This window comes from Coregonus clupeaformis, chromosome 25 (assembly GCF_020615455.1).
Source record: "Coregonus clupeaformis isolate EN_2021a chromosome 25, ASM2061545v1, whole genome shotgun sequence".
Taxonomy (NCBI): domain Eukaryota; kingdom Metazoa; phylum Chordata; class Actinopteri; order Salmoniformes; family Salmonidae; genus Coregonus; species Coregonus clupeaformis.
Window position 1 is genome coordinate 26,986,610 of NC_059216.1, and position 27,728 is coordinate 27,014,337.

The 27,728-nt window shown below is 43.1% G+C and overlaps 3 protein-coding genes across 4 annotated transcripts; 1 reads left to right on the top strand and 2 right to left on the bottom strand.

Annotated features, from left to right (window-relative positions):
* Positions 1 to 85: 85 nt before the first annotated feature.
* Positions 86 to 15,163, top strand: LOC121539474 (26S proteasome regulatory subunit 4). Its single transcript, XM_041847996.2, has 11 exons — positions 86 to 139; positions 410 to 463; positions 654 to 750; positions 1,019 to 1,143; positions 1,407 to 1,592; positions 1,729 to 1,857; positions 2,038 to 2,134; positions 2,717 to 2,906; positions 14,090 to 14,241; positions 14,429 to 14,583; positions 14,767 to 15,163. The coding sequence occupies exons 1-11, from the start codon at positions 137 to 139 to the stop codon at positions 14,899 to 14,901; spliced, it is 1,323 nt and encodes a 440-aa protein (XP_041703930.2). The 5' UTR covers positions 86 to 136; the 3' UTR covers positions 14,902 to 15,163.
* LOC121539476 (intelectin) lies at positions 3,019 to 5,245 on the bottom strand. Its single transcript, XM_041847998.2, has one exon. It carries the CDS (start codon positions 5,141 to 5,143, stop codon positions 4,175 to 4,177), a length of 969 nt encoding a protein of 322 aa, XP_041703932.1. The 5' UTR covers positions 5,144 to 5,245; the 3' UTR covers positions 3,019 to 4,174.
* On the bottom strand, positions 15,159 to 27,418 carry LOC121539475. 2 transcript variants are annotated; one of them, XM_045207541.1, is made up of 15 exons: positions 27,243 to 27,418; positions 25,454 to 25,550; positions 24,842 to 25,014; positions 21,206 to 21,323; positions 20,082 to 20,227; positions 19,883 to 19,954; positions 19,669 to 19,768; positions 18,615 to 18,788; positions 16,681 to 16,921; positions 16,500 to 16,571; positions 16,336 to 16,399; positions 16,131 to 16,232; positions 15,719 to 15,895; positions 15,555 to 15,614; positions 15,159 to 15,470 (listed from the first exon to the last, which is right to left on the bottom strand). In XM_045207541.1, the coding sequence occupies exons 1-15, from the start codon at positions 27,324 to 27,326 to the stop codon at positions 15,408 to 15,410; spliced, it is 1,743 nt and encodes a 580-aa protein (XP_045063476.1). In that variant the 5' UTR covers positions 27,327 to 27,418; the 3' UTR covers positions 15,159 to 15,407. The 2 variants fall into 2 exon arrangements, with proteins under 2 accessions (XP_045063476.1, XP_041703931.2); XM_041847997.2 differs by having other exon boundaries at positions 16,116 to 16,232.
* Between the last annotated feature and the right edge of the window lie 310 nt (positions 27,419 to 27,728).

Genomic DNA, 27,728 nt, shown 5'->3' on the forward strand with positions numbered 1-27,728 from the left:
TTGGTTGTCACAAAAAACTGCCACGACAGGGTTTCCCTCAGTTTTCATATGGTCGGTTTTTCTTCATTTTGATGCGCTTCGCTTGCCATACTATGACGTATTACGTGAGCGACGCTGACAGACCGGATAGCAAGCTATGGTGAGCCAGCAGTTTCTCCAATTCATTATTTCTAGAATTTTAAAGGATTTAATCACTTTTTTACTTAATTTATGATCACATTCTAAACTGTCATATTTAGTTGAACGTGTTTGCTGTATTTTAACTCCAATCTGCCATTTGCAGCCAGTGGAAACATGTTAGCTACCTAGGTAGATTGTGGCTAGCAATTTGTTATAGTTTTGAAATCCAGCTACTGTTACTAGCTAAGTGCATCTTCACTGTGTGTCCGATATGTGATTTATTTGACAGGGTCAAAGTCAGAGTGGAGGACATGGACCCGGGGGAGGAAAAAAAGACGACAAGGTAAATAATCCATACTAGTAGCTAGCTAGCTTGCTACTCTGTTTCAATCTAGTACCTATCTAATGTTGATAATAACACTAAGGCCAACCTTGTGAAAACGTGAATATTAATCTAACCAGTTTGATACACACCGACTCTTTTTGTTTGATAAGCAGTCACACTGTTCTGTAACTTTTGCTGGACTGTTCAGGATAAGAAAAAGAAATATGAACCACCAATCCCCACCAGGGTTGGGAAGAGGAAGAAGAAGAGCAAGGGACCTGATGCTGCCAGCAAGCTACCTCTTGGTAAGTTAGTTGGGCTACATTTAACTTTATACTTTTCACTGTCATGGCAGAGATCCTTTCTACCTACTGATGTTGAATTGTAAACTGCAACAGACTGCTGTTTACAATTTTACAACTGCTGTTTTCCCAGACAATTTACCCGTTACATACAACTGACTGATTTCGCTCTCTCTCTCTATCTCTCTCCTCTGTCCTCTCTCTCCTCTGTCCTCTCTCTCCTCTGTCCTCTCTCTCCTCTGTCCTCTCTCCCCTCTGTCCTCTCTCTCAGTAACTCCCCACACACACTGCAGGCTGAAGCTGCTGAAGCAGGAGAGGATCAAAGACTACCTGCTGATGGAGGAGGAGTTTATCAGGAACCAGGAACAGATGAAGCCCCTTGAGGAGAAACAGGAGGTAGTGTACTAGAAAATCAATTAAAAAGCCTTGATCTTTATTGTTCCCCAAAGGCACTTAATGTGCAGGCAGCATAAAAAAAGGACCATATGAACAGTATGTAGTCTATCAGTAAAAATGTTTATCAGTCGATCTCTATGCATCCCTATAAAGCCTATAACACTATAAACTAAAATAAATAAACTATAACACTATAAAGCCTTCACACTGTACCTTTTTTATCTAAATATTAATTAATTAATCCATCCTCTGTTGTCCTGCAGGAGGAGAGGTCAAAGGTAGATGATCTGAGAGGAACCCCCATGTCAGTGGGGAACCTGGAGGAGATCATCGATGACAACCACGCCATCGTTTCTACGTCTGTGGGCTCTGAGCACTATGTCAGCATCCTCTCCTTTGTAGACAAGGACCTGCTGGAGCCAGGCTGCTCCGTCCTTCTCAACCACAAGGTACTGACTGAGTCTGCCATTACTGACGGAGTCTGCCATTAAGCTGTGTTTGGCTGTTGCCCTGACTCTGGCAAAGCATTCATTGAAAAGCTGATATTTACTGTACACTGCCATTGAGTGACGTGTGTGTTCACAGGTCCATGCCGTCATTGGGGTCCTAATGGATGACACTGATCCTCTGGTGACGGTGATGAAGGTGGAGAAGGCCCCACAGGAGACATACGCTGACATTGGTGGACTGGATAACCAGATCCAGGAAATTAAGGTAGAGAAGTAGAGTACACTGCAAAAGTTCATGTTAATACAGCTGGATATGTGGAGGCCAGTGTCACTTTAAATTGGAGGACAGAGTCATTGTAATGGCTTATATGGAACGATATCAAACACATGGTAACCATTTTTCCTAATTGACAACTGTACTTGTGGTTCGCTGTGTTCCTCTCAGGAGTCTGTGGAGCTCCCTCTGACCCATCCAGAGTACTATGAAGAGATGGGCATCAAACCTCCTAAAGGAGTCATTCTGTATGGCGCACCAGGGACAGGTAAAACAACTAAAACAATTGTGGGAAAAAATTAAGACCGAACAGCATTTGGATATGTATTTTCTCTGGTAATACTCAAAGGGGTGTTTTCCTGTGTACAGATTAAAGGGTCAATCTGCAGTTGCTACATTCATTTTCGGAGTTATAAAGTAATGATATTTTCCCATTGATTCTTGAAGAATATAACTTACAAACGCCACATGGACTTAGTTCAACTGTAGTACCCCATCAGAACCCAAAATATTAGCTTTTTTTTACTCCAATGTTTGTAAACAAGGTAAACGTAAACAAACACTGTATAGCCTCAACATGGTTAAAACTATAATTTTGATATCATGGATGGTCAGTCCATAGCTCTGTCTATGAATTTAAGGGTGGTTGCATTTCTTCAGCCCCATCCTTCAGCTTTATACCGAAACACTTTGTTATAGTTTCAACTGCTGATTGCCCCTTTAAGCCTAATCCTGGACTAAAAAGCCTTTAAGGGAGATTCTCTGTTGAACTTGCTTTGTAGTCCAAAACTACTTCTGCAAACCGCCTCTAAAAGTGCCATAGTTTGACACTGTTCTTATGGTGTGTTAGGGAAGACCCTACTGGCCAAGGCAGTGGCTAACCAGACGTCAGCAACTTTCCTGCGTGTGGTGGGCTCTGAGCTAATCCAGAAGTACCTGGGGGATGGGCCCAAGCTGGTCCGAGAGCTGTTCAGGGTGGCTGAGGAACACGCGCCCTCCATCGTCTTCATCGATGAGATCGACGCCATCGGGACTAAAAGGCAAGGCTAGCGTGGTTTTCAGACCATGGTCATTGAGGTTGTGTGCAGAGTATGTGTCTTATGTTGATGAGGAGTTCATCATAATTTATAATGAAAAAATACAGTATGCTCATTTCATGTTCACAAATCTATAGACTACTTTATTGTTACATTATTGCACAGTGGGGAAAAAATTGCAAACAAGCAAACAAGCACACACAAACCCACTTTCCAACTGCCATCCTCCTAAATACAACAGTTGTCATTAAGGGTTTTACATTATCCTGGGCTGGCCTAGAGCAAGTAGAAAGTTGATGCTAATCATAATTTTGGCATCAAGATGGCATCACAATATCAGCAACTTAATGATTATATAAGGCACACATCTTCACATGTGATGGTACTGAATAGTTATTGTTTTATAGCAGGGGTCTTCAACAGGTCGATCACGAGCTACCAGTAGCTCGCAGCCCACTTATGAGTAGCTCGCCAAACAATTCTGAAAGTACATGTAATTTTCACATGTTCCACCGCAAACTGTCATAAACAAATCTCACAAGTATCAGACACCGCAAGCTCCCAGTTGCTATCTACTCAACGCAACATTGACAGTATCCCACCCCTGGTTATCGATTATTGTATTAAAAAGAAAAACCTAACACTATCTGCCAATTAATTTCCAGCAATATTTCCTCTATCTGTCTGTGTGTGTGGTGTGCGCGTTTGTCTATCACTCCGTGTGTAGTCAGTTGATGTGATAACCATCTTGTGGGTTGACAGAAATACTTTCTCCATAACCTTCTCAATTATATGCTAACTGCAAAGTAGGCTTACCTGGCAGAAAGTATATCATGAGTAAGTATATAATTTGTATCTATTAATTGTTATTTGCAAACTTTGCCATGAAATGAGCAGCAGCAATACAGAACCATTGCTAAACTGGCACATTAGACAGGGCATTCCTCACTCGCTAGATGCGCAGTTAAAGGGGAATTGCACTCAAATCTAAATATGATTTAAGCATTAACGTGGATTCAGAACATCCAATTTTGTTGTTTCTCTATGAATTTTTTTATTTTTTTCTAAAACCAGGAAATTAAACTGAACATAATTTGGTAAAATATAAAACATAATTTGGGGATAAAATCAGATTTTTGTGACAAGTAAAATAAAAATATAAAGTAGCTCTCATGCTTGGAAAGGTTGGAGACCCCTGTTTTTATAGTATTGCTTTAGTTTACAGTAATATAATTGACAAAATTACTGTAGAAAGTAAATGGGCCTGGCCATCAGCGGTAGAAGAGTAACACAGCTGCCTCAAGCATGTCTTTTGATGCACTCCAGCCTATATGGGTCCCATAGCCATTCCAGGCAAAGGAGGTGAAGTCCCCACACTGTTTTGGGGCCGCCTCAGGGAAATGCCCACCACCACCAATACAGTACGCATCAACCTGACTGCCTTTGGGTTTGGTCCCAGAACAAATGGCCATGGCTGCCCGTTCCCTATTAATTGCTCTGAAACTGATGAAGCCTGGTTCAAACTCCCTTTGAGGGAGAGGGCCGTAAAACGCTTTGGTGGTCTCTTTGTTCCCATGGTCATAAACTATGGGAATCGAGGGTCCATTGTTAATCAGAGGTGCCCCAATGTTGTACTTCACTGGGTACATGTGGTAGAGTTGATACAGGTTTCCCCCATATTGGCTCAGGAAGCGTGTCTCGGTGTGGTAGCGCAGGATGGCGGTGGGGTTCCAGTCTTTCATCGGTTTATTGTTGGGAATGTGCCACACCGACATGTCTTGTGCCTTGATGTCATAGTAGCCAGGATTCTTATAATCATCAGCAGTGGCGCCTTCAGCTGTTCCGAAAGTGTTCATGTTGACCCAGTTGCCATCCCCGTCTGGCCGAAGGGGGTTGCTGCCCTGCTGGCTTGTCCAACGGTCACCCAGCGTGCACTTCCCATAGATGTTGTTCTCGTGTACGCTCGCCACCAGTGTCCAGCCGCCGCCGTCTGTGGTCATGTCGCAGAAGGTCTGGTACACCACCCCGTTCTCTGTGGTCAGGTAGTACAGCCCGTCTTCAAATTCAAAATAGTGCTCCCTTATTTCCTGGCAGCTTCTGCCGATGTAAAGGGACCTATCTCTTAGTAACTTCTCTCTCTTGGAAACTTCTGGAGCCTTACCCAGAAGTGAAGGGTTTGTACAGGACATGTGTTGCGCCATCAGGAGAGGGATCATCAGCAGAAGAGAACAGTACATCATTTCTGCTGAAGGCTGGACCGGACTCAGAGATGACACTAGGCAGGGCTTCAAGTTTGTCAATACTTCGTCAGCTTGTTTGTCAGCTTCTGGAGACACTCGAGAGGCACACTCATCTTATTTATACTCTGGGTTCAGGGATGAGTTGTACTTGTTGCACGCTAATAGGTCTGTTTCGTTAACCACAAACTCATTTACATAAACCGGGTGCAAACCATCTGCATCATTAACATAGTGTATTCAGACCACTTCCCTTTTTCCAAATGTTGTTACTTTACAGCCTTATTCTAAAATTGATTAAATAAAACATTTTTCTCATCAATCTACACACAATACCCCATAATGACGAAGCGAAAACAGGTTTTTAGACATTTTTGTAATTGTTGTACTGTATGTGTGGCTATAGATTTGTTCAATGTTGTGTTAGTGTATGTAAGTTGTTTTGTCTGATACTTTGTTCCCCCTGCTGCTGTTAGACCAGGTCTCTCTTGAAAAATAGATTTTATCTCAATGAGAAAAACCTGTATAAATAAAGGTAAAAAATAAAATTTAAAAAAGTATTCAGACCCTTTGCTATGAGACTCGAAATTGAGCTCAGGTGCATCCTGTTTCCATTAATCATCCTTGAGAATTTTCTACAACTTGATTGGAGTCCACCTGTGATAATTTAAATTGATAGGACATGATTTGGAAAGGCACACACCTGTCTAGGTAAGGTCCCACAGTTGACAGTGCATGTCAGAGCAAAAACCAAGCCATGAGGTCGAAGGAATTGTCCGTAGAGCTCCGAGACAAGATTGTGTTGAGGCACAGATCTGGGGAAGGGTACCAAAAACATTTGGCAGCATTGAAGGTCCTCAAGAAGACCGTGGCCTCCATAATTCTTAAATGGAAGAAGTTTGGAACCACCTAGATTCTTACTAGAACTGGCCACCCGGCCAAACTGAGCAATCGAGAGAGAAGGCCTTGGTCAGGGAGGTGACCAAGAACCCGATGGTCACTCTGACAGAGTTCCTGTGTGGAGATGGGAAAACCTTTCAGAAGGACAACCATCTCTGCAGCACTCAACCAATCAGGCCAAACGGAAGCCACTCCTCAGTAAAAGGCACATGACAGCCCGCTTGGAGTTTGCCAAAAGGCACCTAAAGGACTCTCAGACCATGAGAAACAAAATTCTCTGGTCTGATGAAACTAAAATTGAACTCTTTGGCCTGAATGCCAAGAGTTACGTCTGGAGGAAACCTGGCACCATCCATACGGTGAAGCATGGTGGTGGCAGCATCATGCTGTGGCCATGTTTTTCAGCGGTAGGGACTGGGAGACTAGTTAAGATTGAGGGAAAGATGAACAGAGCAAAGTACAGAGAGATTCTTGACGAAAACCTGCTCCAGAGCTTTCAGGACCTCCGACTGGGGCGAGGGTTCACCTTCCAACAGGACAACGACCCTAAGCACACAGCCAAGACAACGCAGGGAGTGGCTTCGGGACAAGTCTCAATGTCCTTGAGTGGCCCAGCCAGAGCCCGGACATGAACCCGATCGAACATCTCTAGGGAGACCTGAAAATAGCTGTGCAGCGACGCTCCCCATCCAACCTGACAGAGCTTGAAAGGATCTGCAGAGAAGAATGGGAGAAACTCCCCAAATACAGGTGTGCCAAGCTTGTAGCGTCATACCCAAGAAGACTTGAGGCTGTAATCGCTGCCAAAGGTGCTTCAACAAAGTACTGAGTAAAGGGTCTGAATACTTATGTAAATGTAATATTTCTGTTTTTTTATTTTTAATTCATTTACATCATTTAGCAGACACACTTATCCAGAGCGACTTACAAATTGGTGCATTCAACTTATGATAGCCAGTGGGACAACCACTTTATTTATTTTTTATTTTTTTATGGGGGGTGGGGAGGAAGGATTACTTTATACTATTCCAGGAATTCTTTAGAGGTAGGGTTTCAAGTGTCTCCGGAAGGTGGTCAGTGACTCTGCTGTCCTGGCGTCGTGGGACATTTGCAATATTTTCTAAAAACCTGTTTTTCCATTGTCATTATGTGGTATTGTGTGTAGATTGATTAATAAGGCTGTAACGTAACAAAATGTGGAAAAAGTCAAGGGGTCTGAATACTTTCCGAATGTACTGTAGGTGACAGTTGTAGAGTGAAAAGGCAAAATTGTAGCTTGCAAAACAGAAACCATAAAACAGGAACCATGCCTTCCCCACCCTCGTCTGTTGACCCATGTCCTTGTTTTCACCCCGTTATTTAGCAATTACAACGCCAAGTTATTCTTGAGTAAGACCTTGTTGTTGAGCACCCCTCCTATTTTCCTGGTTGCTGAGTCATGGAGTCCTATCAACACACACATTTCCATAGATATTAGTTTAGTTTATCAACTAACTTAAAATTGATTAAGCAATAAGGCTCGCGGGGGTGTCGTATATGGCCAATATATCACGGCTAAATTCTTAGGTACAACGCTGTTGTTTATTTTTGATTGAAATCTAGGATGAAAGCTACTACTTAAGTACTATGTTGGCATATGCCAAATGACCAGAAAACAATGCTTACTCAACCAATATTTGCCTATTGGCAAATATGTTCTTGTGCTATTGCACAAACTCAGTGGCCTTATTAGAGTGTCCGCCTTGAGATTGGAAGGTTGGGGGTTCAATCCCCGGTGCAGTCATACCAAAGAAGCATCCCCACAGCATGATGCTGCCACCAATGCTTCACCGTAGGGATGGTGCCAGGTTTCCTCCAGACGTGATGCTTGGCATTCAGGCCAAAGAGTTCAATCTTGGTTTCATCAGACCAGAGAATCTTGTTTCTCATGGTTGGAGAGTCCTTTAGGTGCCTTTTGGCAAACTCCAAGCTGGCTTTCATGTGCCTTTTTACTGAGGAGTGGCTTCCGTCTGGCCACTCTACCTTAAAGGCCTGATTGGTGGAGTGCTGCAGAGATGGTTGTCCTTCTGGAAGGTTCTCCCATCTCTACAGAGGAAATCTAGAGCTCGGTCAGAGTGACCATCGGGTTCTTGGTCACCTCCCTGACCAAGGCCTTTCTCCCCGATTGCTCAGTTTGGCCGGGCGGCCAGCTCTAGGAAGGGTCTTGGTGGTTCCAAACTTCTTCCATTTAAGAATGATGGAAGCAACTGTGTTCTTGGGGACCTTCAATGCTGCAGAAATGTTTTGGTACCCTTCCCCAGATATGTGCCTCGACACAATCCTATCTTGGAGCTCTATGGACAATTCCTTCGACCTCATGGCTTGGTTTTTGCTCTGAAATGCACTGTCAAATGTGGGACCTTTTATATAGACAGGTGTGTGCCTTTCCAAATCATGTCCAATCAATCAATTTACAACAAGTGCTCCAATCAAGTTGTAGAATTCTTATGTAAATAAAGTATTCGTTTTTTTTTTTTAGCGTCTGCTAAATGACTAAAAATGTAAATGTAAATTTCAACCAAAAAAAGAAAATTACAGTTTTTGCTTTGTCATTATGTGGTATTGTGTGTCGATTGATGAGATTTTAGTGTTATTTAATCAATTTTAGAATAATGCTGTAACGAAGTGGAAAAAGTGAAGGGGTCTGAATACTTTCTGAAATGCACTGTAGCTTGCAAAACAGGAACCGTGCCCTCCCCACCCTCGTCTTTTGACCGTTGTCCTTGTGTTTACCTTCGTTACTTAGCAATAACAAGAACATACAGTACCAGCAATTTCTGAGGCTGGTAACTCTCTAATGAACTTATCCTCTGCAGCAGAGGTAACTCTGGGTCTTCCATTCCTGTGGCGGTCCTCATGAGAGCCAGTTTCATCATAGCGCTTGATGGTTTTTGCGACTGCACTTGAAGAAACTTTCAAAGTTCTTGAAATGTTCCGTATTGACTGACCTTCATGTCTTAAAGAAATGGTGGACTGTCGTTTCTCTTTGCTTATTTGAGCTGTTCTTGCCATAATATGGACTTGGTCTTTTACCAAATAGGGCTATCGTCTGTGTACCTTGTCACAACACAACTGATTGGCTCAAACGCATTAAGAAGGAAAGAAGGAAATTCCACAAAGTATTTTTTAAGAAGGCACACCTGTTACCAGGTGACTACCTCATGAAGCTGGTTGAGAGAATGCCAAGAGTGTGCAAAGCTGTCATCAAGGCAAAGGGTGGCTATTTGAAGAATCTCAAATATAACATATTTTGATTTGTTTAACACTTTTATTGGTTACTACATGATTCCATATGTGTTATTTCATAGTTTTGATGTCTTCACTATTATTCTACAATGTAAAAAATAAAGAAAAACCCTTGCATGAGTAGGTGTCCAAACATTTGACTGGTAGTGTGTGTTCTGCTAATAGGGGCCACACTCGGCCTAGGCGCAGTCCTCTCCCTGTTCCCTTCACTGCTGTACCAAGGTTTCAATAAGTATCTGTTGAACAATTGCTCAGATAAATAATTATGTTTAACAATTTTTAAAAAATCTAAAAAAGGTTAAAATTATTGCCACCCCTGTTTTCAATACTCTAGCACCTTCCCCTTGCGAGGATAATGACACTGAGCCTTTTTCTAAAATGTTTTATGAGATTGGAGAACACATTGGGAAGGGTCTTAGACCATTCCTCCATACAGAATCTTTCTAGATCCTTGATATCCTTTGTCTGCGCTTAAGGACTTCCCTCTTCAATTCAAACCACAGGTTTTCATTGGGGTTCAAGTCCGGAGACTGAGATGTTCATTGCAAAATGTTGATTTTGTGGTCAATTAACTATTTCTTTGGATTTTGATGTCTGCTTGGGGTTGTCTTGCTGGAAAATCCACTTGCAGCCAAGTGTCAGCCTCCTGGCAGAGGCAACCAGGTTTTTGGCTAAAATGTCCCAGTACTTAGTAAAGTTAATGATGCCGTTGACCTTTTAAAAGGGCAACAGGACCAGTGGAAGCTTTGAGATTTGTTTTATTACTTGTTAAACAAACCTTCTCTGTGCAATTGTATTAGTATAAAATAATATTATTTCCCAATTTTAGGGGAGCATACAATATAGGTTAGTATTTGTATTATTTATTTTATACAGTATTTTCTGCTCATCTTTATCAAGGGTGCCAATCATTATAGACCTGACTGTATATCTATCTACCTGTGGTGTTTTGAGTGCTCCGATGCTGAGTTTTTCTTAAATACCTTTTTTAAATGTTTTTTATATTGTTGAGCACTCCTTATTTTCCTGGTTGCTGAATCACAGAGACCTACAGTGCCTTCAGAAAGTATTTACATCCCTTGACTTTTTCCACATGTTGTTGTGTTACAACCTAAATTTAAAATGGATTACATTTAGATGTTGTGTCCCTGATCTAAACACAATACCCCATAATGTCAAAGTGAAGTTATGTTTTTAGAAATGTTTACAAATTAATTAAAAATGAAAAGCTGAAATGTCTTGAGTCAATAAGTATTCATCCCTTTTGTTAACGCAAGCCTATATAAGTTCAGGAGTAAAAATGTGCTTAACAAGTCACATAATGAGTTGCATGGACTCACTCTGTGCAATAATAGTGTTTAACATGATTTTTGAATGACTACCCCATCTCTGTACCCCACATTATACAATTATATGTAAGGTCCCTCATTCGAGCAGTGAATTTCAAGCACAGATTCAACCACAAAGACCAGCGAGGTTTTCCAATGGTTTGCAAAGAATTCCACCTATTGGTAGATGGCAATGTGGCAACTTTTTATCCTGAATACAAAGTGTTGTTTGGGGCAAATCCAAAACAAGACATCACGGAGTACCACTCTTCATATTTTCAAGCATGGTGGTGGCTGCATCATGTTATGGGTATGCATGTCATTTTAGGATAAAAATAAATGGAATAGAGTTAAGCACAGGCAAAATCCTAGAGGAAAACTTGGTTCCGTCTGCTTTCCAACAGACACTGGGAGACAAATTCTCCTTTCAGCAGGACAATTACCTAAAACACAAGGCCAAATATACACTGGATTTGCTTACCAAGACGACATTGAATGTTCCCGAGTGGAGTAGTTCGTTTTGCCTTAAATTGGCTTGAAGATCTATGGCAAGACTTGAAACTGGCTGTCTAGCAATGATCAACAACCAACTTGACAGAGTTTGAAGAATTTTTGAAAGAATAATGGGTAAATGTTGTACAATCCAGGTGTGCAAAGCTCTTAGAGACTTACCCAGAAATACTCTGTAATCAGTGCAGAGAGATGTAATCACTGCCAAAGGTGATTCTAGCATGTATTGACTCAGGGGTTGGAATACTTATCTAATCAAGATGTATTGGTGTTTTTTATTTTATATATATTTTTTTTAATTACATCAATTTTAATCCCACTTTGTAACACAATGTGGAAAAGGTCAAGGGGTGGGAATACTTTCTGAAGGCACTCTATGTGAACTCTGATCAATTGTGACATGCCATCACCCAAATTTCCGTTGGTCGCCCAATATATGCCCATAGTGTCTGCCTTGAGATTGGAAGGTTGGGGGTTCAATCCCTGATCAAGTCATACCAAAACCTTGATGCATCTCTGTATGTCCAGGGAGTGTACTGGTAGGCCGACATTAAGTTGGCTCTCGCTACAGAAACAGGAGATAAGCTCCTGCCCTAAGGGCCGTTCTCGGACAAGGCTTACTTGCTTGCTTTACTTTTGCTTAATGATTGAATTAGCAGTACAGTGGACACAATGTGATTACAGTAGTGGAGGCTCCTAAGAGGAGTAAGGGGAGGACCATCCTCAGTGAATTTCATTGTTTTTTAAATGGTGTAACATGAAAAATGTTATCCTTTTTATATAAAACTATACTAAATGTATTCACATGTCAACAAATAATTGATTAAAACACTGTTTTCCACTCTGTAGGGTAGCACCATAGTGTAGCCGTAGGACAGCGAGTTTCAGGCCTCCTCCGGGTACATTGACTTCAATGCAAAACCTAGGAGGCTCGTGGTTCTCAACCCGTTCCATATACTTACACAGTAATTATGACAACTTCTAGAGGACGTCCTCCAACCTATCAGAGCTCTTGCAGCATGAACTGACATGTTGTCCAGCCAATCAAAGGATCAGAGAATGAATCTAGTACTGAAAGCATAAGCTACAGCTAGCTAGCACTGCATAAAATGTGGTGAGTAGTTGACTCAAAGAGAGAGAAAGACAATAGTTGGAAAATTATTGAACAAATTAATTTCTTCAAAAATGAAGGAGAAGCGAGAGAGAGAGCGCTAGCTATATTTTGTTGTATATATATTTTTTTACTTTCACTTACTTAGCTAGCAAATGCAGCTAGCTAGTTTAGCCTACTCAAACACCTGGCTCAAACCGAGAGGTATGCTATGTTAGCAAGCTGGCTATGGCTAGCCAACACTGGAACTCTTCCAAGTCAAGGTAAACTTTTGGTTTTATTAATTTATTGCCCCCGGGGCCCGCCTGTACTGCATGATTGTAGCAGGTTTACTAACGCGTTAATTCTAGTAGCGATGACGTTAATATGGTGACAACGATGTAGGCTGTGTGTGGCGGTTAGCAGTTATGATATGAAGGTTTGGCTTAAAATATTTTTTTTGCCTGGTCATAGACAGCTGATGTGTTATGCACTGAAGTCCACAAGCGAAGGGAAAAGGTGAGAGGAGGAGGGCGTGTAGATGCGAGAAGGAATTGTACAAAAATCAAAGGGATCATGCCTTGTGGCTCAGTTGGTAGAGCATGGCACTTGTAATACCAGGGTTGAGGGTTTGAAAAATGTATTCACTCACTACTGTAAGTCTCTCTGGATAAGAGCATCTGCTAAATGACTAAAATGTAAATGCTGTTTGTATGTGCCTGCTATGAAAGTGAACTGTGTTTGCGTGTGATCAGGGGTGTATTCATTCCGCCGATTCAGTTGAAAAAATGTTTCTTAAACCGAAGATATAGCGCGTGTTCCAAATGGCACCCTATTCCCTATATAGTGCACTACTTTTGACCAGCGTCCTATGGGCCCTGGTCAAAGGTGGTGCACTGTGTAGGGAATAGGGTGCCATTTGGGATACGGACATGGGTTAGGAACATGGTTATCCAGGGTCAACTCCCGAGTGGCGCAGTGGTCTAAGGCACTGCATCGCAGTGCTAGCTGGTTCGAATCCAGGCTCTCAATTGGCACAGCGTCGTCCAGGGTAGGGGAGGGAATGGCCGGCAGGGATGTAGCTCAGTTGGTAGAGCATGGCATTTGCAACGCCAGAGTTGTGGGTTCGATTCCCACGGGGGGGTCAGTATGAAAAATAACGTATGCACTCACTAACTGTAAGTCGCTCTGGATAAGACCGTCTGCTAAATGACTTAAATGTAAATTATTACACCCTAGATCAGCTAGAGGCAGGCAAGAGTTTCTTGCTCAATTGGTAGAGCATTGCGCTTGTAACGCCAGGGTAGTGGGTTCGATCCCCGGGATCACCCATACGTTTAAAAAAAAAAATATGCACACATGACAGTAAGTCGCTTTGGATAAAAGCGTCTGCTAAATGGCATTATTATTATTATTATTATTATTACGGGGGGCCATAATTTATTATTATTATTATTATTATTACTACAAGTGTGCAAGGCGGTATTGAACGTGTCACTTTGATTACTAAAATTTCTCTCGACCTGTGCACCTACGTTGTAAACTTTCATTCATAGGCTAGGTTCTAGCAACCTCATGATGGGTATAGGGAAAATTTGAGTATCATGTAGTAGCCGTTACATTGAGCTGGGTGAATGGAATATGAATGACAGTCATCCAATATGCTGTAATAGAAATAAAAATAAAATTACGTCCTGCCTCATCTTAAACGGCACCGGATTACAGTACTAAGTTTTGTATACCTCAATGAACCTCCATGTATAGGAGGTAATCTCTACAATAGTATTGCGTGTCTCAGTGGTTGAGGGTGTGTGCTGAGTAATGTGTCCTCTGCAGGTATGACTCTAACTCGGGAGGGGAGCGGGAGATCCAGAGGACTTTGCTGGAGCTGCTTAACCAGCTGGATGGTTTTGACTCCAGAGGCGATGTCAAGGTCATTATGGCCACCAACAGGATAGAGACCCTGGACCCCGCACTCATCAGACCAGGTACACAATAACATTATTATACGACTTCAAATCTTCAATGGAAATTACAATGCAGGCTATGCCCACCTAAATTAATCCTGACTTTGAGCAAGTAATGATTGGAGATACAGTATCTTATGTGATTACCCCAAGGAGCATGTCCTCTGATTTGGTATATATTTTTGTGTCCCCCACCCCCACTCCTCAGGCCGTATTGACCGTAAAATAGAGTTCCCCCTGCCGGATGAGAAGACCAAGCGAAGGATATTCCAGATCCACACAAGCAGGATGACCGTGGCAGACGATGTGACCCTGGATGAACTGATCCTGGCCAAGGATGACCTCTCCGGAGCTGACATCAAGGTGCAGTATTGACATTACAGCAACCAGCTGGGACATAGTAATTAGACTAACTGTGAAAATGCAGCATACTCAAAAGAAAGACTGTATGCCCCTCTTTATATTTGAATGTTCTGGTTTTGCTGCAGTCCTGTGGCATCTCAAAGAATTTTCACTGAAGTGTTTAACTTATTTCTCTCATCTCAGGCCATTTGTACAGAGGCAGGGCTGATGGCTCTGAGAGAGCGCAGGATGAAGGTGACGAACGAGGACTTTAAGAAGTCGAAGGAGAACGTGTTGTACAAGAAACAGGAAGGGACACCAGAGGGACTATACCTCTAACCACAGGGGTGAAACGCACCTCAGCAACGTCCTATTCTTTCACTTACTGCTTAGAAACTTATCACGTAGTAAATCTTTTCATACATGTTCATTGTACAGTTGGGACTAGATGTAGCCAGCTGTTTGGTATTCAATTCTGCAGCTGTTCAATAAAATTTGGCTTTCTGAACAAATGAACAATCTTGTGCTATGGTCTGTTATCATAACCTTGTAAGTATCACCTCGAAGTACAATAATAGCAAATAAACAATTTTGGAAACTGTTCAGATTTTTATTTCAAATAAAGTACATTCTTGTTTTAATATTTGATTAAAGCTACAAGATAGAATCCATGTTAAGAAATCAACCAATTACAATATTTCCAAATGTACAGCTGACTATTGTTTCAATCAGGGAAGGAGATAATTTGGCAACTTTGCATATAAATGAAATGCGTGACAACTAAAAAAACAAACATGAAGAGAAAACAAATCTACTACAATCAACAAAGATATTAAAGTACGATGTCACATAACAAAGTAGGTCATGGTAGCTTCTTGTTGTTCCATGTGGTTGTCCTGCCCTTGAACCTGCATTTAAAAAGAGCGAGTAAAACACAGGACAATACATAAGGGTTTACTGTATCGGTCTTTGTTTCTTCCCAGTGACTATACCTCAATGACTTCAAACTGGAATCTCCTTCTCTCCAGCAGAGCTTTCCTTCGTACCACCGCCTGACAATAGTGATGGACAAAGAGAGAGCAAGAAGTTGTGACGTGAGGGTAGCAGTGGTATCGTACTGAATCTAGTGTACAAGTGATTTTGCTCTTAGACTCACAGATACAGAAACACCAATGATAATGGCCAGAGCAATGATGAGGGCAGCAACGCCTGGATTGATGGTCATCATGTCCATGTGTGGGTGGTCATAGTGAAAGAATAGGACCTTGACGGAGTCCCTCACCACCTCTAGTCTCCAACCGTCCACCTCAAACCCAAAAGTGTTGCTTTTCAACTAGACGGGATGGCAAAACAGTTAAATTTCACTGCATAGTTAAAGCAAAATATTAGCACCAGGCATGCCAGATTGAACAGACTTTTATACAAAAAATATTTCCTTTGAATTATTTCTTAAAATATGGAGCCCTTGAATCGAATGTTACAAAGAGATATTCAATGACTTTACAATCAAACAAAGCCTTTTTGAAGGGTCTGAAAGCAGATACAGCTCTTACAATAAAATGTCTCACATCTCTCTCAATGTAGTAGGCCACAGTTGCTATGTCCACTGGCTCTTTGTCTGTCCTGTTGTCAGTCAGGCGGATGGACACTACCTGGTACAGCTCCCGCACCTGAGGAGTGGGCCGACCGGCACAGATGGCACATTCATAAAGACAGATCTCTCTCACACTCAATCTCAAACGATAATCTGAGGAAACATGCCTGCTTACTCACAGTTATGTCTAAGATCTGTGTTTTATCCAGTGTATATTCCCTGTCCAGCTTTAATACCAACTGCCTGAAACAACAATGGTGCCGTGACAACATCACTTTTCAATAAATTTGTTATTTAATAAGAAATGCATATCAATGGCTTACTACAGAGGAAGGACGCATACCTTCGTATCTCATCCATGGTTTTTGCAACAGGTGTGAACGCCACTTTAAATGCGAATTGAATATCAATGACACTACAAATGAAAGAGAGAACATATCATTATTGATCACTTAGCATATATTTTAGAAACATTATATAATAATAATACAATAATAAAATATAGTTTTCATGATTTTACTCACTGGACTGTGACCAGCCATTCACATTTGAGGGGGTCATGCGTCTTGTCAGAGACTGGGACTCCAGCCTTGTTAACACACCAGCATAGGTTGGCGTCCTCCTCTCTGCACTGTTTAGGTCTGAACATACCAGCTCCATCACAGTCTGGGTGGTACTTTGTCTCTGAACTCCCCCCAGGTAACATGGTCCCCATTCTGTGCTTGCTCAACATCTCCAGGTGTATTAGACGACACTTGGGAGTCACTAATTAAGAGTAAAATAATGAAATATTTCCAATTTCATGTACAGTACCAGTCAAAAGTTTGGACACACCTACTCATTCAAGGGTTTTTTCTTAATTTGTACTATTTTTTACATTGTAGAATAATAGTGACATCAAAACTATTAAATAACATGTGGTAACCAAAAAAGTGTTTAAAAAATCAAAATATATTTTATATTTGAGATTCTTCAAATAGCCACCCTTTGCCTTGATGACAGCTTTGCACACTCTTTGCATTCTCTCAACCAGCTTCACCTGGAATGCTTTTCCAACAGTGTTGAAGGAGTTCCCACATATGCTGAGCACTTGTTGGCTGCTTTTCCTTCACTCTGCCGTCCGACTCATCTCAAACCATCTCAATTGGGTTGAGGTCGGGGGATTGTGGAGGTCAGGTCATCTGATGCAGCACTCCATCACTCTCCTTTTTTGTAAAATAGCCCTTACACAGCCTGGAGGTGTGTTGGGTCATTGTCATGTTGAAAAACAAATGATAGTCCCACTAAGCCCAAACCCGATGGGATGGCGTATCGCTGCAGAATGCTGTGGTTGCCATGCTGGTTAAGTGTGTCTTGAATTCTAAATAAATCACAGACGGTGTCACCAGCAAAGCACCCCCACACCATAACACCTCCTCCTCCATGCTTTACAGATGGAACAGCATATGCGGAGACCATCCGTTCACCCACACCGTGTCTCACAAAGACACAGCGGTTCAAACTCAAAATCTCCAATTTGGACAATTAGGACACATTTCCCCGGTCTAATGTCCATTGCTCGTGTTTCTTTGTAGCAATTCGACCATGAAGGCCTGATTCACACGGTCCCCCTCTGAACAGTTGATGTTGAGATGTGTCTGTGACATGAACTCCGTGAAGCATTTATTTGGAGTGCAATTCCTGAGGCTGATAACTAATGAACTTATCCTCTGCAGCAGAGGTAACTCTGGGTCTTCCATTCCTGTGGTGGTCCTCATGAGAGCCAGTTTCATCATAGCACTTGATGGTTTTTACGACTGCACTTGAAGAAACTTTAAAAGTTCTTGAAATGTTCCGTATTGACTGACCTTCATGTCTTAAAATAATGATGGACTGTCGTTTCTCTTTGCTTATTTGAGCTGTTCTTGCCATAATATGGACTTGGTATTTTACCAAATAGGGCCATCTTCTGTATACCCCCTGCACACCTGTTAATTGAAATGCATTCCAGGTGACTACCTCATGAAGGTGGTTGAGAGAATGCCAAGAGTGTGCAAAGCTGTCATCAAGGCAAATGGTGGCTATTTGAAGAATCACAAATATAAAATATATTTGGATTTGTTTAACACTTTTTTGGTTACTACATGATTCCATGTGTTATTTCATAGTTTTGATGTCTTCACTATTATTCTACAATGTAAAACAATTTAAAAATAAAGAAAAACCCTTGAATGACTAGGTGTGTCCACATATTTGACTGGTAGTGTATCATTCAAAACTTACTCTCTCAGGTCACCCAGAGGAGATATCAGATAGACATAGCCTACAGAGTAATGTGTGTGGATTTATACAAAGGAAACCATTGACCACTTAATTTATGTCCAAGCCTACATGTCTAAAATCATACTGATATACAAGGCAAATCCCACTGTAGATAAGAGATATGTGCCAATACTATAGAAGATGGTCTCTCACTTACATTGGGTGCAGTTGACAGTGATGTTGTCATAGCCTCGGAACACAGGTTCACAGGTGCCACAGCGATTGACATGGCAGGTGACATACTGGTTGTGATGACATACAGCTTCTCCACACACTGTGTCAACCTCGCAGTCTTCCCGGAAAGGAAACGCATCATCATTACATTCTTTATCTGTGATCAGAATAAAGAACATCATGAATGGAAGTTATTTTCAAATATAAGAGAAAAGTTCTGTTGATCTGCTTTCAGGAAAAAATGCTATCAGCTATGAGAAATAACTACATAGGATCAGCAAGACTACATAATATCCATGTTACCATTTATTTCACTAATGAAATTCTACATCACCATAGCATAGCCGGAGTAGTATGTATCAAGTAGAAATTTAGAATATAGTTAGTAGCATGTAGAGAGGTCAATCCAGTTAACTCACAGAGGCACATTATAATGGGTTAAAGGTCATCAGAAGTGTCAGACTCACCTGGGACAGCCAGAGTGGATGCTCTACTACTCTGAAGGATAAGCAGTAATGAGACTATATAAAGCTTCTCTACCCTCATGTCTGTGTTTCCTCACTCCTTCCCTCCTGACTCTAAAGTGTACACTCAGGTGTGCTTCGTTCCACACCATTAAGCTGTGATGTCGTTATCCCGCAGGAAATGCACACAAGCATCCCTCAGGATTCACAATGCGTGAAAGGCTTAGAGCTTATTTTTAAATAAAGGTTGACAGACCAGTGTTAGGAAACAAAATATTCATTTTAAATGAACACAGTAATCTATTTTTTAAATCAGTTTAAACTCAAGTCCTTGACATAAAAGTAGATATTTAATTCAATCAAAATATGGACATTTTTGAATTAACACATAATACAGTGTATGTGTAACACATAATTGATTCACACATCTGTTTGAAAAGTAAAATGCTATTTTTCCAGAGGACACTTGGTTGTTCTATTGGTCAGTGCACGACTTATGGGTGTCCACAGTAGTGTGTGAGGAAGCCAGGACCCTGTTGCACTGTGGGAAGAGTTTTAGAGCAGTATGTCTACCTCCTCCATGGGAACTCTGTCTGAGCTCCTTCTCTGTCATCAGGTCCAGGAACTCCTGCACGTGCTCAGGAAAGAGCTGCACCGCGTACATGTATAAACCCTGTGGATGGACTCACACACACACGTCAGAAACAATGTCATATATTCTGACCAAAACACACCAAAGAGCTACTAATTATCACTGTTTCATCATTTCATCTGTCACTGTGCTCACCTTGGCCCATGGGACGTCCTGGAGAGCCTTGTAGAAGATCCCTCTTCGCTTCTCCACTTTCCCTTCTGTCACCTATAGTACACAACAAAACACCAGACGTCAGCTTCAGCCATACTTCCAATGCGCCTTCATCATTCGGCTATATAGGTTCTGATAACTAGATAATGATTTAGGCGTATGTTTTAAAGAGGTGTCTTACCAGGAAGTTCATGTACATCCTCCACAGCAACGGACAGTGGACCCCGTGCTCTGTTGCTATGGCGTTCTCAAATAGCGAGCGGATACGGTTGCTTAGGCCGTTTTCTGGAAGGGTGGAGAAGGTGTCGCAATAGCAACCAGACCTGCCTAGAAGAAAGCAATAACTCATGAAAAAACATCCAGTTAGTTAACCAAATTAACTTCAATCTAAATGTGAGCTACTACAGACTAGTACTATCTCTTTGTGTGTGTGTGTGTTCTGTTATTGACATTATTAGATTAACTGATACTGATTAAAGTCTTCCATCCTCAGTGTTCTCACGTCTGTACAGAGTCCACCAGCTGCTTCCTCTGCACTGATGGCAAACAGGCGTGGCACGACACTGGCACTAGCCTTGGTCACGCTGTGGAAGAAGCGGCGAGCCCTGCCGGCGCTGTGGTAGCGGTTCTCCACCTGCACATAGAGCTGCCACAGGGGGGCGCTAGAGGCAAAGCAGACTAGCACCGCAGTCAGCGCCAGTCTGAGATGGCTGAGTGGGTACACACTGGTGCTGGTGTGGTAGCGCAGCAGTGCCGCCTGCTGGACAGCCAGGGCCTCACACTCTGAGGCAGCAGAGCTCTGTGTCTGTGTGTCACTATTAGCCTCGCTGCTAGCTGACCCCTGGGCTGACATACTGGGGTGTTGCTCCAGCCTCTCCCTGGCCAGGCTGTAGACTGCATTTGCAGCATCAACCCCCACAGTCAGGTACTGGAACAGGGCATAACACTCCACTAGCCCTTTGACCTGCCTGGGCTTCTTGGAGTGTCCCTGCCCTGAGGCCCCCTTTTCCAGTCCAGGCAGGGAGCTCACCACAGCCTGCTCATATGCCTTCCTGGCCTTCAGAACAGCCACTGGAGCCAACTGTCCAGTGAAGGGGGCATACGAACTACCTCTGCTAGCTTGGTGAGGATATAGACCGCTGGTGAAGAAATAGCGGTCGTGACAGTATTCCCTGCCACTGCTCCGTCCGTACCCCATCGCCAGGCCTCCTCCACCTCCAGCTGGGCGTAGAGAAGGCAGAGGTCACACAGGGCAGGGTCTGCCAGCCCCCCTGCCACACCCAGACCCAGAGCCGTGTCGAATACCTTGTGAGCCTCGTCCAGATTCCCCCACAGGCTTCAGCCGGCGCTTGGCCAAGCACTTGCTCCTCTTCCCCTGGGCTTTCACACGCTTCTTGTTTCTGCCACGTACGTACCTCAGCACCTTCATGTTACATACAGAGCGAAGGAGAAGGGACACAGAGAGACATGAGCATTAGTGGGAGAATCTCAGTGGACACATAGTTCGGCATTAAAAAGGACTGAAGATAAGTACATTTACAATTGGTGCGGAGGTGTATTTAGAGGGTAAATTAGTCAGGATGATATCTATGAGGGTGCCCATGTTTACAGATTTAGGGTTGTACCTGGTAGGTTCCTTGATAATTTGTGTGAGATTGAGGGCATCTAGTTTAGATTGTAGGTCGGCCGGGGTGTTAAGCATATCCCAGTTTAGGTCACCAAGCAGTACGAACTCTGAGGATAGATGGGGGGGCAAGCAATTCACATATGGTGTCCAGGGCACAACTGGGGGCTGAGAGAGGTCTGTAGCAAGCGGCAACAGTGAGAGACTTATTTCTGGAAAGGTGGATTTTTTGAAGTAGAAGCTCAAACTGTTTGGGCACAGACCTGGATAGTATGATAGCCTGCAAAGCTCTATCTCTACAGTAGATTGTAACTCCGCCCCCTTTGGCAGTTCTAGCTAGACGGAAAATGTTGTAGTTCGGGATGGACATTTCTGAATTTTTGGTGGCCTTCCTAAGCCTGGATTCAGACACTGCTAGGACATCAGGGTTGGCAGAGTGTGCTAACGCAGTGAATAACTCAAACTTGGGGAGGAGGCTTCTGATGTTAATGTGCAAGAAACAAGGCTTTTACGGTTACAGAAATCAACAAATGATAGCGCCTGGGGAGTAGGAGTGATACTGGGGGTTACAGGGCCTGGGTTAACCTCTACATCACCAGAGGAACAGAGGAGGAATATAATAAGTATACGGCTAAAGGCTTTAAGAACTGGTCTTCTAGTGCGTTGGGCACAGAGAATAAACGGGGCAGATTTCCGGGCGTTGTAGAATAGATTCAGGGCATTATGTACAGACAAGGATATGGAAGGATATGAGTACAGTGGAGGTACACCTAAGCATTGGGTAACGATGAAAGAGATAGCATCACTGGAGGTACCGATTGAGCCGGTCTCCGCGTGTATGGGGGGTGGGACAAAGAAGCTATCTGAGGCAGGTTGAGCGGGACTGGGGGCTTTACAGTGAAATAGTACAATAACAACTAACCCAAACAGCAATAGGCTAGGCATATTGATATGGGAGAGAGGCATAACGCAATCACAGGTGTTATTCGAGAGGGCTAAGACAACAACTGGTAATGGCGACGAAAGTTTGGGCTGAGGCTAAACAGGATGGGGTACCGTGTAAAGGAACTGTCCAGCGGGCATCAGATGTGTAGCTGAGTGATCATAAGGTCCAGTGAAAGTCCGGGAGCAGTTCATAGGCTGCTACAGCACAGGCGAGCAGGAGGCACGGCTATTGATTGCGCGTGCTAGCGGGCCGGTGCTAGCAGATGGATCTTCGTGGTCGTCGCAACGGGAAGCCTGTTGAAACCACATCAGACAACTACGTCGGCAGACCAGTCGTGATGGATCGGCGGGGCTCCGTGTCGACACTAGGAGGTCCCGTCCGGTTGACAGAGAGGTGGATAGCCTGGAGATGGGCCTGGCTCGAGGCTAGCTCAAGGCTAACTGGTGCTAGCTTTGGGACAAGTGGTGATTAGCCAACAACAACATCCATTCGGTTGCAGCTAGCTAGTTGTGATGATCCGGTGTTAAGGTCCAGTGATTCAGTGATTCCGGCAGAAAATCCGAAATGCTCTGGGTCGATAGCACGCTGTGCAGACTGGCCGATAATTGTCCAGGCTAGAGCTGGCTGGTAGGTAGTGCAGGCCACGGACAGTGGTGAAGACCGCTAACGGTAGCTAATAGCAAATAGCTAGTTAGCTGGCTAGTTTCAGCCGTGGATTCTTGATAACAGGTATGAAGAAATAATAATAATAATAATAATAATAATAATAATAGAATTCGTTCCACACACAATACCCCCTAATGACGAAGCAAAAACAGGTTTTTAGATTTTTTTGAAAAAAATAAAAAAAATACAAATAATAATAATACCCTATTTACATAAGTATTCAGACCCTTTGCTATGAGACTCAAAATTGAGCTCAGGTACATCCTGTTTCCATTGATCATCCTTGAGATGTTTCTACAACTTGATTGGAGTCCACCTGTGGTCAATTCAATTGATTGGACATGATTTGGAAAGGCACACACCTGTCTATATAAGGTCCCACAGTTGACAGTGCATGTCAGAGCAAAAACCAAGCTATGAGGTCGAAGGAATTGTCCGTAGAGCTCCGAGACAGGATTGTGTCGAGGCACAGATCTGGGGAAGTGTCCCAAAACATTTTGCAGCATTGAAGGTCCCCAAGAACACAGTGACCTCCATCATTCTTAAATGAAAGAAGTTTGAAACCACCAAGACTCTTCCTAGAGCTGGCCGCCCGGCCAAACTGAGCAATCGGATGAGAAGGGTCTTGGTCAGGGAGGTAACCAAGAACCTGATAGTCACTCTGATAGATCTCCAGAGTTCCTCTGTGGAGATGGGAGAACCTTCCAGAAGGACAACCATCTCTGCAGCACTCCACCAATCAGGCCTTTATGGTAGAGTGGCCAGACGGAAGCCACTCCTCAGTAAAAGGCACATGACAGCCCGCTTGGAGTTTGCCAAAAGGCACCTAAAGGACTCTGACCATGACAAACAAGATTCTCTGGTCAAATGAAACCAAGATTGAACTCTTTGGCCTGAATGCCAAGTTTCACGTCTGGAGGAAACCTGGCACCATCCCTACGGTGAAGCATGGTGGTGGCAGAATCATGCTGTGGGGATGTTTTTCAGCAGCAGGGACTGGGAGACTAGTCAGGATCGAGGGAAAGATAAACGGAGCAAAGTACAGAAAGATCCTTGATGAAAACCTGCTCCAGAGCGCTCAGGACCTCAGACTGGGGCAAAGGTTCACCTTCCAACAGGACAATGACCCTAAGCACACAGCCAAGACAACGCAGGAGTGGCTTCGGGCCAAGCCTCAATGTCCTTGAGTGGCCCAGCCAGAGCCCGGACTTGAACCCGATCGAACATCTCTGGAGAGACCTGAAAAAAGCTGTGCAGCGACGCTCCCCATCCAACCTGACAGAGCTTGAGTGGATCTGCACAGAAGAATAGGAGAAACTACCCAAATACAGGTGTGCCAAGCTTATAGCGTCACACCCAAGAAGACTCGAGGCTGTAATCACTGCCAAAGGTGCTTCAACAAAGTACTGAGTAAATGGTCTTAATACTTACGTAAATGTTATATTTCTGTTTTTGTGTTTAATACATTTGCAAAATTTCTACATGTTTTTGCTTTGTCATTATGGGGTATTGTGTGTAGATTGATGAGGGGGGGGAAACGATTTCATCCATTTCAGAATAAGGCTGTAACGTAACAAAATGTGGAAAAAGTCAAGGGGTCTGAATACTTTCCGAATGCACTGTAAACAGCAACGCTAGGACCCATTTTTAATGGTAGATATATCCCAGTTTCGGCACCACTATCACCAGTGATTACAGCCAATACCTGTTGGTCTGGGTCCTCACAGTCCTCCACTGATTGGCCTTTGGTTTTGTCTGGCCTCCACGGCAGCCAATGGATGATCTCACGTGACGTCTCCACGTCCAACCAGATCCTCCACTTGGGCCAGGTCTTATTCTTCACCTCTGATTCCTCCTGATCTTCACCATCTTCATCAGCTGTCACAAAGAGGTTCCAAAGGTTAAAGGGACACTTGTGGATACCATTTGTATGTCTCTGTGTCCAGTATGAAGGAAGTTTGAAGTCGTTTCGTGAGCCAATGCTAACTAGCGTTAGGAGATACCCATAGACTTCCAGGCATTGCGCTAGCGCTAGTTAGCGATTGCACTAGCGCTAGTTAGCAACTTCCTTCAAACCCCATGCAGACATAAAAATGGTATCCATGAGTTCATCTGACTCTGGGGAAGTAGATAAAGGGCCTCATTGCCGAAATCCCGTAGTATGCCTTTAACATTACAACAGTATGACTTACATTGCCAAAAAGTCCTTATACTATGATGGTACTAGTGTAATTAGTGTTACAACACGGGAATAAGAGCAACTTCATGTAATGTGTTACCACAGATTTTAGAATAGGCCAGCTATAATGTGATTGACCTTGTTCACTGGGTTGGAGCCAGGCTCTCCACCCCCTGGCCCCCCTCTCCCCGACACGGGGCTCCCCACCGTACCAGAAGGGCTCAAAGAACTCCACCTGGGGGACCGTAAAGGTCAATGGTATGGTTTAATACAATACAAAACAGATATTTATATAAATCAATTCCTCAATAACACAGTAATTAACACTAAGCACAATCACAGAGTGGGTGGAGGAGTGGGAATGTCAGTTATTTCAACAATGTAATCATTTCATGGGTTGATGGGCAGTTGTCTTTGTCTGCGCTGAGGACAGCAGTTCTCCTGACAGGAAGAACAACATTAGGCTGCACTGCAGGACAGGACAGTAACAGGACCATGGCAGAGACAGGACAGCATGTCTCTGGCTGCCATCAACAGAGTGCTGCAGTGATTAGCAAACCAGACCTCCATGGAGAACAGCAGAAACTCATTAGTGTGGAATTAAAGGTGGTACTGTTTAATACTGCACACATTTCTGGAGAAATTGCTCAGATCATTTTCTAATAATCAGATGATTACAGAGTAAAGCCACAGGGAGTCTCTCTCTTCCTCATTAAAGGGGAACTGCATCCGCTGATTTGGCCTAGTTTTTTCGCTCGCTCCTCAAGAAATGCTGGCAGCAATGACAGAAGCCAAACGTGAGTTGGTTTGGGGGGGGTGGTTTGATGTGGGTGTTTCTTGGGTGTGTCCTTGCCACCACCAACAGAACCCAGAACCTTGTCAAAACCTTGCCCGCAGCTGTTTCCCCCCACTCAATCACAACAAACAAACCTCCTGCAGGCTGAGTTCAATAACTACATGCAGGTGTATGGTGAGATGCCAGAGAAAGCTTTGAATAAGTCAGTAGCCTACAGAGTAATATGAGAAGAATGCAATTGCTGAATTTATGTAGATATTCTAAACAAAGTGTTTTGATAACTTTCAAATGTAGTAACAGATCCATTTAGAATAAACAACCCTTTACATAATACCATAGAAGCAGTGTTCTGCTTATATAACAATGTGCATCTTTAATAATATAAATAAATAATACGCCATTTAGCAGACGCTTTTATCCAAAGCGACTTACAGTCATGCGTGCATACATTTTTGTGTATGGGTGGTCCCGGGGATCGAACCCACTACCTTGGCGTTACAAGCGCCGTGCTCTACCAGCTGAGCTACAGAGGACCACAGCCAGGACCATCTTTCACTGTCGTTCCCAGCCGATACAGATACTGTGCCTATCTGCATTTTGTCTGGTGGTAATGGGGGTACCTTGGCAAATGTCAGAGTGGTCATACCTTCCTGTGTGGTGTCCTGTATACAACAGGAGTTCCCTGATCCTGGTGCAGAATACACAGGGTTTCCCCTCCCCATATTGACTAATACCATTAAATTCAATAATAAAAAATAAATACAAGTAAAAGTTGTCTAGTAAAATGTTTATGCAAAGTGCCAGGTCTCTCTCCATTCAGAGAAATCAGTATTAAGCCTGTCTGTCAGTCTGGACATCATCTTGCAAGAGAGCACTGACTACATTATCAATGGTGGTTATGATTAGCCTGGTGGAACCAACCTGATCTCTGTGTTCACCTTAGATATCATAAAATGTGAAGTGAAATAGAATGGTGAACACAGCGATCAGGCTGGTTCTACCAGGCTAGGTTATGCCCTGGACATTATATGCGTCTAAGAAGTAGAAAATAAGCAACAAATAATGTCAGTTTACATAAATTATGTTTCACAATTGGGTTATCAAATGTATCAAAGTAATGAAGTGGGTTACCTTCTGTATTTGTACAAATGATGAGCCTGTGAAAGCTTTTGCTGCTGACAGGTGAAGGTTGCTGGCCCGGATACTTGCCAACATGTGGCTGATGAAGGCCCCCTTTCTGGACTTCTCTATGCTGCATGTTCAGCTGCAAACTGGACATCTCTCGAACAACTGCAACAGGCAATCGTATGAGGTGGTGTTGACTGGGAGGGCCTGTGACAGGGTAATATAAATCGACAGCCAAGTGGTAAATTCACAAACAAAATGACTACTAATTGTATCTGCATGGTTGGGGAATTAGTCTACTAGTTTATCAAGCCTGGTATTTTTTTATACAACTCTTCACATAACACACATTACCTGCCGTTGTTGATGAAGCCGTCTGTGTCATCAGGGCAGTAAAGGCGTCCGCATGCTTCCCAGCCGAAACAGTTTGGAAGAGTTTGTGCATATTTTATAACGACATTTTGTGACGTTTTTGTTAGTTTTGGACTTCAG

Bases quoted from the DNA above. Each gene is read 5' to 3' on its own strand.
- LOC121539475 (XM_041847997.2), bottom strand. From the start codon at position 27,326: ATGTTGGCAAGTATCCGGGCCAGCAACCTTCACCTGTCAGCAGCAAAA. The intron at 20,228-21,205 runs GTATTCGACACG...GCTTTCTTCTAG, and splicing joins ATCTGGACGAGGCTCACAAG to GCAGGTCTGGTTGCTATTGC. The intron at 16,922-18,614 runs GTAAGTGAGAGA...ACTCTTAATTAG, and splicing joins CACTGTCAACTGCACCCAAT to TGACTCCCAAGTGTCGTCTA.
- LOC121539474 (XM_041847996.2), top strand. The intron at 2,907-14,089 runs GCAAGGCTAGCG...TGTCCTCTGCAG, and splicing joins GACGCCATCGGGACTAAAAG to GTATGACTCTAACTCGGGAG. The intron at 14,242-14,428 runs GTACACAATAAC...CCCACTCCTCAG, and splicing joins CCCCGCACTCATCAGACCAG to GCCGTATTGACCGTAAAATA.
- LOC121539476 (XM_041847998.2), bottom strand. From the start codon at position 5,143: ATGATGTACTGTTCTCTTCTGCTGATGATCCCTCTCCTGATGGCGCAA.